The sequence below is a fragment of the Rutilus rutilus genome, assembly GCF_951802725.1.
Source record: "Rutilus rutilus genome assembly, chromosome: 12".
Taxonomy (NCBI): domain Eukaryota; kingdom Metazoa; phylum Chordata; class Actinopteri; order Cypriniformes; family Leuciscidae; genus Rutilus; species Rutilus rutilus.
The window spans coordinates 11209881-11224652 of NC_140217.1; the positions used below are offsets into that span (position 1 = coordinate 11209881).

Sequence of the window (14772 nt, forward strand, 5' to 3'; positions counted from 1 at the left end):
TGTTGCTTAATCTTGTATCTTCTGAATCCATCTTTTAATGTGTTTTCAAATTATATAATTCACAGTTCAGTGCAAAGTGCTTTTTGTGTTCAGCAGTTACTCTATAAAGACATTTAAAGAGGAGGTATTTAGAGGGGAATGAGATGCCCAAGGTCCTTTGTTGGAGAGCTTCTTTGATTCCTGAAACTGTGAGACTGGCGCACGCTTCTGTTGGCGGAAATTCAAGTGCTCTTGAGTTGTTCGTCTGATTGCATCTTCCAGCTGTCGCTTTGAGAGACATTTGCTGAAAACTAGCGAAACCAAAGCTCTCATAGCATCTCTGGATCTGCTCCTGGATACATTAGGAAAATACTTACATGATGGTACAGTGAGGTAACCAAAAATATTCAACTGGAATAGCAAATGGTTTGACTGTCAGAGTCTATTTTGTGAACACAACGTGGATAATTACAACAGGTAAACAGCTGTGTGGATGCTATGGCTGGGTTGACAATTTAAATTTCTTGATTTTAATCTATCTTTATTTTGATGAACCTTTTAGTGTTATATTCACAATATGCTTTGTGCTTTGCTACCTTTGATATGAAACAAAGTCTCAGCTGTCAAAGTCTCAATTTTATCACAAATTCAAACAAATGTCATTGTGGAATTGTTTAACTGTTCAACTGTGGAAATATATCAGTAAAACAGCTTGTAAACAATGTTACATAATGTTACATTTACCTCAAAAATGACATTGTGTCCACAGCTCATTACTAAAAAAAACTAGAGTTATTTGCATTTTTTTGTAAATACATATTTATTTTATTTTCACTTAACCTGTTAGTAATGTCTTGATCATTTATTATTAAAGGAGAAGTTCACTTTTAAAATGAAAATTCTGTCATCATATACTCACCCTCATGTTGTTTCAAAGCTGTATGAATTTCTTTCTTCTGCTGAACAGAAAGGAAGATATTTAGAAGAATGTCAGTAACCAGACAGTTTCTGGTCTCATTGACTTCCATAGTATATATTTGTCCTACTATGACACCATTTTTAAAGGTTTAAATTTCAACAATTGGAGTAGAATAAAGGAGTTTGGTTTTTGGTTAAATGAAAGCTTAAATTTCAGTTTCAGTAAAAACAAGTTTTTTTAGAGCATCACTAGTCTGACTAATTTTGGCACACTGTAGCTAGAAGCGTTCTTCTTTTTTGGGGGGGCTTTTTCAACCCTTTTAGGAGTGAAATGAAATCAGGACATAGTTCCTTTGAACCCTCCTGCATAAATACCAAGGTTTGGGGTTAACACTGGTAGGAATTTCAAAAGGAGTCAAACTAGATACTGATGCTCTTGAGGTGCTTCTACAGGAACAAAACTGAATCACTACTGAGCTTTTACTTTGAGCATTTAAAACATACTGATGCACAAATAGACATAAATAATGGCCACTGTAAGCTGATTTAGAGAGGTGGGGAGCTGTATATCATGTAAAATTTAAAATGGCAAAGCATTTCATTTCTTCCGTCTGTTCTCCAAAAGGTAATCAAATGAATGTTTCTGCAGGGGCATGTAATCAACTGATAAAGATCTTTATCACTGGCAAACAATAGGATGCATTTGCTGATTTCTTAAATTTCCTGTTACGACTCAGAGTGAGAAACCACTTCAGACGATTCAGTGCATGCAGGAAACTGAACAAATAATTCAAAATGATTCGCAAACCAATTTAGACAGTTTTGCCAACCTGTTTGATGAAGTCTTTGAACATAATCGACTCCAAAGAGTGATTAATTTGTGAATGGGGCATCGGTCATGCAAACACGATGCAAGACTATTTAAATTATAGAGCTAGAGGGAGCATGCAGCTCATTGGCTACATGGAAAGGGCCATCAGTCTGCGCATGTATATATTTTTTTATTAGAAATAGTTTGTTTAAAATGACATCCGTATATACAACAACCTAACATTTTCAATAGTGTTACAATAAATGCATTTCTCTGTGTTTTTTTTTTTTTTTTTGCCTCATCTTCTCTAACTTGTTTATCTACTGTATAAGGTTAATGTAGTGTTCGACAAACTTTCTCACTTCTGTTTTTTTAGCCAGTTTTTATGATTGTATATATTAGCAGCTGATATTATATATTAGCTGCCAGTCTTTTGTGTAAAATAGAGCAGTGTAAAACTGATAAAGCATAAATGTGACTTTAAACATAAAGTTTAGTGTGTGTGTGTGTGGCATCTGGGATGGGTCGCATCGAGCATAAAAACGTGCATTGAGTGGTAGATGCTGAAAAGAAAGAAAACATGACCAATGCATTTGTAGTTTCACAGTTCACTGTGTCTGAAGCATGTGTGTAATTGATGTTTTTGACTTTGACATGCAAACTGATTTAAAATTAATGCTAAAAATAGTAGGTATGTAGTAACATCATTTAAAGTCATGTGCCTATTTGTAAAGTAGCCCTGCCCTTCCTAGTCAGTCCTTATAGTGCTGTCATTTAGTGGAAATGGAGATTGATTTTTATTGCCTCCACTTTAATGTGTATGCTTTTAAAAAAGTGGATTTTGGATCCATAATCATGTTGCATAACCAGATTATTATTTTAGACAATTTGGCTGTATGAGCTTAGCACCATGGGTAAGTAACGGGGATATAACGCTGCATTGTAAGCAATAAGTGTCCTCTGTTTACCCAGACCCCAGTTTGACAGGTGTCAGTAAAAAAAAAAAAAAAAAAAGGTAAAGTTTTCCACTCTGTGAGGGCAGGTTTCTCTTTCAACACCACACAAGGAATGGAAAGATCTAGGAGGCGACATGCTTGTTTAAGAGGAGATTTTATCCCTTGCTGTTTAAAATGCTGGCTGTCAGGCAGTCATTGTAATTGTATCGACCCGGTGTTGACACACATGACGGCTTTATCTGTGAGTTGACAGGTTTCCCTACTCCACTGGGAATGGGAGAGAGTGGAACATGAAGATCTGGCAGTGGTTTTGGAAGGTGACTGCTGTGCTTGTTAGCTCTTAAACTTCTAAAGTAGCAGTTTATAGTCATACCTGAGGTCTGCTGTCTTTTATAAGCTGTCATTTTATATCTGAGAGTAGTTAACAAGACCTGTAATTTGTGGCGTTACGGACGGCCCACTTTAACACACTTGCATTTCGTCATTTTTGTGCTGGCGTTATGGATGAGGTAGCCTGCTGTCACATTAGGCAGGCAGGGGGCTGTTCAATGATGAAGTGGCTAGTGTTTGTGTACAGGATCATGAAGTGTCCACTGTTCGCTGCTCAGCCTGCATCTGTGTTTGCGTGTGGCAGCTGTCAGAGTAATTGGACAACAACGTATTGAGTGTGTCCCTGGAGCAGGAAGCAGCGCTGTCACACAGTGCCATCATGGTCCTATAAAGCCTTTTTCACTGACACTCTCTCTCAAACACACACACGTACGAGGAAGTCTGAGGGAATGCCACTTATGAGTCCTTGTTTTTAAAGAAATAGCTTGACAAGGAAGCACAGGTTTATGTCATGTGTTAATGTATTTCTTATTGAAAGGGGTAGTTTGGGCCAATAGGCTATAGTTAAAGGGATAGTTCACCCAAAAATGAAAATTAGCCCATGATTTACAAGCCATCCTAGGTGTATATGACATTCTTCTTTCAGACGAATACAATCAGAGTTATATTAAAAAATGTGGTGGTGGGGGGGGGGGGGTTAATAAAGGTCTTCTGAAGTGAAGCGATGTGTTCGTGTAAGAAAAATATCGCCTAAAATAACTAGCTTCCGGCAGACGGCCGTACGCATCGATTTACGATGAAAGAGTGACCCTTGACCTGACGCATTACGTAATGACGAACGCGGAAGCGCAGAGGATAGAGCAAAACAAAACACCATTCACGAATTAAGTCTAAAACGAGAATTTTTAAAAAGAAATGTCGGAGGAGCTTGAGTTCGTTGTCCAGTCCTGTTTGTTTGACCTGCGAGAGGCGTCAAAGCTTACGCTACTCACACGTCCTACATCATACATTGCGTCAAGTGACACAATTGTGTGTATGTCTTAAAATTGCTCTTGGCGCAAGTCGACTTGCGTAGGCCGTCTGCCGGAAGATAGTTATTTTAGTCAAAGTTTTAAATATGGATATTTTTCTTACACAAACGCATCGCTTCACTTCACTTCAGAAGGACTTTATTAACCCAGATTCTGATACAGATATTTGTTACTTCAATTATTTAATTACCATTTTGATAATGTTTTAAATTATTAAAGCTCAAAAACATAAAGGTATTTATTCATTTTCACTGAACGTGGATTGGCTCCATTCAGCATTAAATTATAAGATAAAAAAAGATAAAAAGAACAAAAAACAAATAAGACAGCATTAACAACATTATTTTACCCTGAGAAAAACAGTATGCAGCACATCTCCATGCCTTCATGCAGTTAATTAATAAACTTGTTTGTTATATCTGCTTTTTTCATACTATAGCCGATATGCTGATAGTTTTAAATTGATAAAAAAAATTGGCAGATGCATCAGTGCATCTCTACTGGGAACTTAACATAGAAATGATATAGGCCCTGTTCCAGCTCCAGTCTGCAGGGAACAGCGGACACTTCATGAATAAAGAAGTTACACTTCTTAATACAATGTTTAGGCTTTTTTTTTCAGTATCGTATTTTATTTTCTCTTAAAGCACTTGTAGATTTTTATAAAGTATACTCAAAACGTGAAACAAATCTCCTAGTGTTGAAAAGTTATTAGGTAATTATATCATGTCCCTTAGTAAGTTAAGTTACAAACAACATTTTATGTAATCTGTGGTGGAATGTATTTTATGTATGAATGAATGTATGAATGTAGCAAATACAAATATGACTAAAAGCTACAAAACACTTATTTTGTGTTCTTGGGTTTATTTCTTTAAATGGATAGTTAACACAAAAATTCTGAATTTCAGTAAATTCTGCCATTTACTCTCAAACTTTTCACTTATTTACCTCACTAGTTCATGCTTGATGCACAAGAACCAATGAGGTTTTTCTTCCCGTGCTTTAAGCATGCATATTTGAGCTTCCATTTACCATATTTGATGTGCTCTGTGTATGTGCGTTCATTAATGTTTTGTATGTAAATAAACCTAAATTAAAATCTGTTCTTCATATAGATTCATATAGATGTAGTGTTTCTTCAGAAGATTTGTATAAACTACATACATGGATTATTTTTACATTTTTACTATATCTTTATGTACTTTTTGAAGATTGATAATGTTGACTTTCAATGGGAGAATATTAAAAATATCTACAAAAGTCTTTGGAACAACATGAGGGCAGAATTTTCATTTTTGGATGAACTAATGCTTAAAGCTATATTTCCTTGTCTTTTGTTTTCCCTTTCTTTTTCTTATAGTTATGTTGCTAGCTATTATCAAATGTTTTTTTTGTTTTTCTTTTCTTTATTCACCATGCTCATAATGTGGGTTGCTCAGTATGTTCACATGGATTTGTTTAATCATTTCCTTATAGCATTCTAAAATGATTATTCACTTTCTTCTTTTCTTTCAATATCCCTCTTTTTTTCTCTCCTTCATTGTATCTGCTGAATAATTTATGGTGTTTAAGATAGTTAGGTGAAAAGGGGAGGCTTTAAAAGCTGTTTGAGGACCAAGGCTGCTGTTCGTGGGGAGTGTGTGAGAGGAAGAGAGAGAGACTTGCACATTTAGAGCCGTTCATTTAGAAACAAGCTTTACCTCCAGGCTAGCAGGGCTCTTGATCCGTCCTGTCACTCCTGCGGTTGCTGCTCAGTGTCTAGGGAGGGATAGCAAGTACAGAGCAGAGCTGCACACTAGTTCCCAAAATCTGCATGGCTGTTCATGAGTCTAGGACACTCTCCATTAGTCTATTAAAAGTCATTTGGCTGGATGAGGATTCTAATTTCTTCTTTTATTTATATTTCAGAGGGACTCCATGAAAGATGTCAGAGGAGGCGATTGTTATTGCCAAGTGGGACTATACGGCACAACAAGACCAGGAACTTGACATTAGGAAAAATGAGCGCTTGTGGCTTCTCGATGACTCAAAAACGTGGTGGCGAGTGCGAAATGCATCCAACAGAACGGGCTTTGTTCCTTCCAATTACGTTGAACGCAAGAACAGTCTGAAGAAAGGTTCTCTGGTGAAAAATCTCAAAGATACACTTGGTAAGAGACTTATTTATTTAGACTTCTTTATCTATTTGTAAGATCCTGACACAATGGCAAATAAGAGTGTCTGATTTAAAGCACATGCTTAGAAATATTGTGTATGCATTAGAGCTGTGGAATATAATCATTTTTTACAAAAAAAATTATTTAAAAAAAATGTAATTAGGCCTATAATACACATTAATCTGCTGTGTTATTGTAAATAAAGTAGGCTACTCTTATTATATATTAATAAAGAAGTTGTGCGTGTCTTTAGGAAGCAAAGCACTTGCGTCTGATGTTTCGGTTTTGTTTTTTATGAAAAGATCATGCATAAATGTAAAAAAAAAAGTGCAGGAGGTGCACCGTGAGGCAAGTGAAGATGCTCACCTCTAATTCTTGTTAGCTTCATATGGGTTTGGAAAACTTTTATACTGTTTTCAAAAAAATAAATAAAAATGAATGACTAAAAATTTCAGTTGATTATTGAGTTGAAAATTACTTGAGTGTACTCATATTAATCATTATTTTCTAAAATATACTCTACCAGTACACTATACTCTATCTTTTTTTGTTTAGTAATTAATACCTTTATTTAGCAAGGATGTGTTACATTGATCAAAAGTGACAGTAAAGACATTTGCAATGTTACAAAAAAATCTAATTCAAGCTAAATTCTGTTCTTATGAACTTTCTATTCCTCAACGAATTCAGAAAAGTATCACTGTTTTGACTATTTTCAACACTGATAATAATAAGAAATGTTATCTGAGCACCAAATCAGCATATTAGAATGATTTCTGAAGGATCATGTGGCACTGAAAACTGGAGTAATGGTGCTAAAAATTAAGCTTTGCCATCAAATTAATAAATTACATTTTTAAAATATATTAATATAGAAAACATTCATTTTAAATTGTAATATTTCACAAAATTAGCTTTGAATGGTAGTGTATTTTTCCAGGTAACAATTAGTATAATGAATTATTAATATTATCATCATCATAAATATAATATAACCTTTTTATTTTATATTTTAAGTTATTTGATTTTTTTTTTTGAGATTGACATGTATTCATGAGGGCCTGCAGTGGTCCTCTCTATGATATTATGTCCTTTATGTTTTTGCATGTTGGTTGCACCACTTGATGTTTTCAGATATTAATAAGCAGTGTTTTTCTTTTTTTCCCTTAGAAATAAAAATACTGCCGGACTGCTTAATTAACATTTTCTTTTCTATGATTTTATTTTATTAATGAGACTTTTTTTTTTTCTTCATTATGATAGTTCCATCTCTCTGATATTTCTGAATTATTGCCTGTTTTCATGTGAGAAATTCAAAACCTTCAGAGATGCAGAAATAAAACCTTCAACATCAAGGGCGTGTAAGCAGGAAGCAGTAATTTAAAGGCTTTTGTTGTAAAACCTAATTAGTTTCCCATCTGTTAATCACACAGGGGAGAGAGGTGAACGATCGATCAGCTGTGTCTTGGGGCTTAGGCCTAATGTATGTGTTAGTTTAGAGGAGTCAGACTCAATTCTCCTGGCTGTGAAATGGAGACTAATGTGTCCCAGGATTTCCAGCGCTGATCATACAGTGTTGACTTCGTTTTGACCTTCGGTTTAATGGGTCTAAAGTTGGCGTCAAAGCTGTTATGCTGTTATTTGCAGAATCATGTGTTGATATCGGGGAGGTTCCAAGTACTGTCATAACCTCGCCTTTTGAAGCTTTGTTTCGCACAGTGGTTGTGTCTATTGTAGTGTACAGTTGCAGTTGTTGTTATTGTGGTGGAGTGTCTAATCGTCACACACCGTGTTGGGCAAAGGTACTTTTAAAAGTAATGCATGATTACAATATTGCATTACTCCCTAAAAAGTTACTAATTGCATCACGTAATTACTTTTTATGAAGGAGAGTAATGCTTTTAATTTGCTTTTTTTTTTTTTTTTTTCATTTGGGCTGGGCTTGCTTGCTCGTTTGTTTTTTTAATATAAAAAAAGTTAAATTTTTGGCAAATGTAAAGGCCCTTTCACTCCAAGAGTGGCATGAATAAGATTCAGGCTGAAGGAAATGCAAAATCATGCCTTTTAAGTTGAGGCTGCAGCTCAAACAAACCTTTCAGCTGTCCTGCCATTCTGGATTGCTGAAGAATAAGACGTTAAACACTCTTTATTCAGCAATACAAAATAAAAAAAGAGAAATAAATATTTTAAATTATTTTTGCTTATTGGCATGGCTGAATTGGATCATCGAAGGTCAGCAGCAAAGACATTGGTTAATAAAGTGAGATTAAATACATAAAGTATATTTGTGTGTTATTTAATATATTTAAATAATGCAGATTTGTGTAATATTTTGAGTTTACATTCACTGTTTTTATTCATTTTGAGGAAAACTGAATCTGTTTTTGTGCAAGTGAGATGAGTAAATGCATGCTCACAAGTAGTCTAGAACTACAATAGCCATCATGTTTAGACGGCGCAAACAACGCCTCTGATTTCACTCAACATGGGACGGGAGAGGTGTCAGTCAATAAATGGTAAAACAAAGTAACTTGTGTACTTATTTGAAAAAGTAACTCTGATATTTTGTTGTAAATTTAAAAGTAATGTGTTACTTTACTAGTTATTGAAAAAGGTAATCTGATTACGTACTTCACGTTCCTTGTCATGCATTACCCCAAAGACTTGGTTTAACCACCTGGGATGAACAAGCTAAAGACAGTTGATATGCAGATGGTAGTAAATGAGCCGTGCGAATGGCAGTTGCATCTTTTCCTCAACGTCCTGTTTAATCTTCACATCAACTACATGGTTTAAGCAAGCACATTTCATGGGTAAATTAAACTGAAATGGAGAGTCTTTTGATTTAATTAGTGTTTCAATCTCATCTACACTTATGGTCAAAAGTTTGGAATCATTTTAAGATTTTTTTCCCCAAAATACTGTAAAACATTGTGAAATATTAATATTATATTATTCTATTTTAATATATTTTAACATTTAATCCTGTAATGGCATGGCAGCCATCACTCCAGGCTTTAGTGTCACACGATCTTAATATGCTGATTTGGTGAAACATTTATTTATTGTTATCAATGTTGATGCTTTGAAAAAGTTAAAAAGAAAGCATTTATTTGAAATAGAAATCTCTTTGTGACATTATTTATAAATGTCTTTACTCTCACTTTTGATCATTTTAATGCATCTTTGCCCAATAAAACATTGTTTTCTTTCTTTTTTTAAATCCTACTTAACCTAAACTTTTGAATGGTAGTGTATCATGATTTCAACAAAAATATTAAGCAGCAAAAATTGCTAAAAATAGAACAAGAAAAATATTGACCACCAAATCAGCATATTAGAAAGATTTCTGAAGGATCGTGTGACATTGAAGACTGGAGTTATGGCTCCAGTAAAATATATTCAAATAGAAAATAGTTATTTTAAATTGTAATAATATTGAACAATATTACTGTTTTTACTGTATTTTGAACAAATAAATGCTGACCTAATGAGCATAAGAGATTTATAAATATTTGAAAATAATTGTTTCCAAACTTTTTTACTAATAGCGTACATGGTTTTGTACGTGCATGAAGAATGCAGATTTAGCAGCAATCAAGATATCTACACATATAAAAAGAGATGCTTGTTGAGTGCAAAATCATCACTTTCGGAGACAGACAGAGCAATTAAGGACATCCTCAACTCCATTTTGCTTTCCTGCTGACATCTATTTGTAAGATGTCCACTCACACACACAAACTGCACCACCCCTTTCTTGTCAGGGTAAATGGGCCCCAGCTCTATACCCTTTTGACCTTAACCTCTCTAGAACATCCTTTTCTCCCCTCCCTCACTTTCCTTATGAAGATTGTTACATGGTCCTCTTAATTACTGACACATGAATCTCTGCATGGAGTCCAAGACAGGAAATGGGAGGATGGAGGGCAAGAACCTCTGCAGTGAGACTATGCAGCATGTGTCACTGTTTCTTGTATATTTAAGATCATTATTAAATAGCTGTTTTGATGGCTCTTTGTTGGCTCTGGCTTATTTTGGTCATTGGCAGACCATCGCTGGACGAGAACATGAACTGTTCAAAAGTAGAGCTTGCCAGCTTAATAAAATGCCACCTAGGTCTTCATTGTTTGTAGCTTAAATCTAAAAACCAAACTGATATGTTTTTTTTTATTTTTTAATAAAGCTAACTGTAGCACGGTAGAGGTATAGTGGTGGAAGACCCACACGTGGTTCAGACCCACACGATATGAACACTGAGATCATCACCATTGTACCAGTGAGCAAGATGCCTAATCCCAGATAAAGGCCTGTTCACACCAAAAACGATAACTATAATGATAACTATATTAGCGTCCACTCCACACCATCGGACGGTAATGTTCTGTTTATTTTATGTGGTCTGCCTCATTAAATGCTTGAGCTCTTTAAACTTGATTGGATTTTGATTGTCAATATTTTTTTTATCATTCATCAGATCCAAAATACATTCTGAAAGTGGTTCCAATTTCCAACGATACTTTTCCTCTGACGTTATCGTTATAGCTGCAGTGTGAACTTCGCTATTCTCATAGAATTAGAACGATTAAAACTTTATAGTAATAGTTATCATTATAGTCATTGTCCTTGGTATAAATAGCTCTTTACTCCAGGGGGCTGTCCTTGTATTAAGAGTATTGTGAGCTACTTTAGGAATAAGCATCTGTTACATGATACTTGCACTGTAAAAAAATGAATTGCAGCACAGTCCATTAACAGAGCTATTACAGTTTATAGAGAATACAGCAGTTAAAGGGATAGTTCACCTGAAAATGAAAATTCTGTTATGATTTAATCACCCTCATGTTGTTCCAAATCTGTATGACTGACGTTCTTGTGTGGAAAATAAAAGAAGATACTTTTAGAAATGTCTTCTTTTTTATTTATTCTATCACTATTCCTCTAACAAAAATACACTGTACATTGAACCACCTCTAATGGCTCTTTTACTTGCCACTGAAAGCGAGTCAAAAGCTGTGTCATGACTGTACAGGCAGCCTCAATGCTTGGCCTTGGGTGTCATGTTTTAAAAGCACATCCTCTTTCCCAGTCTATTGGCCTATCGATCTTCTGTGGACAGAGTGAGGACAGCTCTCTCACAGGCTCTTTGTTCTTTCAGTGTGCTTTGATAAATGTGCTCATCCGCTGTCTGTGACTCTGACTCAGAGATTCTGTGTTTATGGGCTACATAAATGATGTGTGTGCGTGTGCTGGTGTATTTGTGTTTTTCACCCTCTGGCCTCATAATGTCATCTGTGTCTGAGGTCATTCAGGCAATGCTGCTCATGCATACGGCTCCTGCTTTCATCCCTGCACCTGATTTGCAGTTATCAAGGTTAACCTCCCCTCTCTGCTCATCCATTGTGACAAGGTTACCCTTTCTCTGACAGCTTTCATCTGTCTTTCTCTCTCTATTATTATTCTCTTTTCCTCAGTCTTTTCCAGGTCTTCTTTCATATCTGTGTATAAACGATTTTCTCTCAATGAGGAAAGTCTGTGAGCTGAGACTTGGAAAGAAACGGAAAATCAACAGGATAGTGAAAATATCTATGTGGTTCCAAACATGTATGACTGACTTTCTTTTGTGAAAAACAAAAGGAGAAATTTTGAAGAATGTTTGTGCAGCCCCTTTCCAATCCAATGACAGCGAAAGGGAATGGACAAAAGGAACAAAACATCACTACAACTATACAAGTTGTCCATTTGATTCATGCAACATATTCTGAAGCTGTATGATAGCGTTATGTGAGGACCAGACAGAAATTGTTTGTAAAGCCGGTCGCTGAAATTATTATTCATAAATTGTATTGTTGTTAATTTAAACGGCGTGGTGAAAACAAAGCTGTTTTTGACCAGGTTTTCTTACAATACTAATGAGAATTTTTAATTAAAGTATATTACAAACTTTTAATTTAGACCCTAAAGAATCACATTAGCTTGTACAAAAATGACATTATATGACCCCTTTAATGGATGGAGTTAGGTGTAGGGGAGGGCTTTAGTGGTAGGGACAAGTAATGTCCCAATAAGGCAGCATCCATTTATGATTAATAAATACAGTATAATCATATACACTGAATTTGTAATTGCATACTGTTTTATAATATACTACTATACACAGGTGCAAATAGTATCTGGCACTATTTGCGCTAAGTATAGATAGCATCTAACAACAATTTAAACTTGGTTAAAAAAAATATTTGCAATTAGTGCAAATAAAATACTTTCTGTTGCCATTTACACGTAACATTCAGCTGTTAAAAGTTCTGAAATGTAATTTATTTTAATTATTATTAATTATTTTATTCTCTTTTATATGGACATTCCTAGTATCTGAAAATTGCAAGTTAAGCAAAAAAAAAAAAGCTTTAAAAACTGTCATTACATCAGATAAACCAGTGGAACCCACTGCATTAGTCTACATTGTTGTGGACAATAGTGGCCTTGTGGTCAACATTTTATGTAAAAGAGATAATTAACATTCTGCTAAATAACTCTTTTGTTCATAATCATAAAAATGGGGGTAAATAAATAATAATTTTATTATTATTATTATTATTATTTAATTTGTTTTACTATTCCTCAACTGTCTGGCATTTTGTGTCCTACTGCAATTGACCATTTACTTTTATTCCTTGGTTTTAAAGTGTCGTGCATACTAGCTGAACACATGACAAATGGATTCATTTTAGTATGTTTAGATAAGCTCTAATGTTTCATGCATGTTCTTTATGAAATACTGTATAGTGCACATTGTCATAAATAACATCAAAGTTAAAAGTATTGTGAAAGCAGACTGCGGTTAATTGTTCCACCCATGTTCTCCTTTGTTGCAAGAGAGGTTTGTGCTTGTCTGCACCCGCATGATTGAACACGCATGATTGACAGATTGCCTCTTTCACTACACACTGTCTTAACATATGGTCCCAGCTTTGTAGAAAAATATTGAATAATTCATCAGCCACACCGATCAAAACGTCTTGTGTGATGAGTGTTAAATGTATCGGTGTGGCTAATTGTGAGTAAATAGGGTATATGTCGAACGTCGCATGACGAAACCGGAAACCTGGTCTCATCGCATCCGCTTGTCATAGAAAGTGTTAACAGCCGTATGAACTGATGCCAATATCTATGGAATTTTAAGGTAATCAGCTAACCTACCTATCTCACTTTGTTATTAGCTTTTTATTCTATTTAAATATCTAAACGTTAGTGTGAAGATTTTTTTTTTTTTTACTTTTAAATATCGATCTTCACATGCGAGGGACATTGGTTATGATCATCTTTGCTCGCTCCTTTTAAGTTATCTTGAGTAAAACAGTAAAAAAATGCATGAAGCACATACAAAAGACCTGAACCGGAAGCGATGCGTTCTGTTTTCCGGTTTCGTAATGCGGCGTTCGACATATACCCTATTCACTTGTTTGGAAAAATCTGCCGGGTGATGTGTGAGTTGAGAAAACAAGACATCCTGTTCTTTCGAATTTGAATGTATTGTAGCCAATGAAATCACAGAAGGGCCTATGAATGAAAGGCTTGATCATATTTTTGCCTATAAACAGCAGCAGAATGACTCAATCTCCCCAACCAACCCTAACAGACTAATGTTTGTTACCATGAGTGTTAGAGAACACGCTTGACACTTGGTGTAACTGAAACACCTTGCCTAATTTCCAACTTCAGACTAGATTAAGTATGTATTTGAGTTTTGTCTCACATAAATCAGTGAGACCATAGATGTTTCACACTGGCTTTAACAGTGCTCCAAACTGCAACCTTTTTTTCTTGCCGTTGCAACCAAAATTTCTGCCATTTCAGTTCCATATGAAAAACATCAAACGGCAAATGAAATGAAAACAGAATGAAACCGCTTCATGTTCGAGCTGCACTGCGCAGACAGTTTATCAGCTCTGATGTTAGACAGCGCAGCGCTAGTTCAGAACAGGTTTACTCTTGGCCAATCTTGACCGTGCATCACTGTTAGCTTGGGAGGTCCAGTGAGGAAGCATTTAAATTTGCCTGCATTATACACCGCTTTGAGATCTAGTGAGAAGATTTTAAATTTGAATTCTCTGTTACAAACCATATCAGATCAAACGTGGTTGACGTGGAAACGGGAAAAAATTATAGGATATATATATATATATATATATATATATATATATATATATATATATCCTATAATTGCGCAGCTCCCCTTGTCAATGATCTAACACCCCCTCAGCACACGAGTTAAAAATTATCTGGCGCCGCCCGTTTCCACGTCAGCCACGTTTGATCTGATATATGTGTGTGTGTGTGTGTGTATATGTATGTGTATATGTATATGTGTGTGTGTAAATATCTAAATATTTAATATTCAATTATTCACAATTAAAGTTGCGCAACATTCAGCATTCAATCAAATATTCTAAAATACTTATTATTAATAATAATGTTATTTCAACATAATATCTCGTTATTTCGACATATGTGTGCGTGCAACAAGCAAGATGTGCTTTTGTAAATCTGGTGACGCGTGCATTGATTTTTAGTAATAAACTAGTGTT

The 14772-nt window shown here is 35.1% G+C and overlaps 1 protein-coding gene across 3 annotated transcripts in view; it reads left to right on the plus strand.

Moving 5' to 3' along the window:
- nck2b (NCK adaptor protein 2b) overlaps positions 1-14772 on the plus strand; it is a 48090-nt gene that overhangs the window by 23942 nt on the left and 9376 nt on the right. The window contains exons 1-2 of one of the 3 annotated variants that reach the window (XM_084425774.1): positions 295-456; positions 5937-6178. In XM_084425774.1, the coding sequence (XP_084281900.1) occupies positions 5953-6178 (226 nt within the window). In that variant the 5' untranslated portion in view covers positions 295-456; positions 5937-5952. Of the gene's footprint in view, positions 1-294; positions 457-5557; positions 6179-14772 lie in introns of those variants that run through there. The other 2 variants (XM_084425772.1, XM_084425773.1) reach the window with 2 other exon arrangements.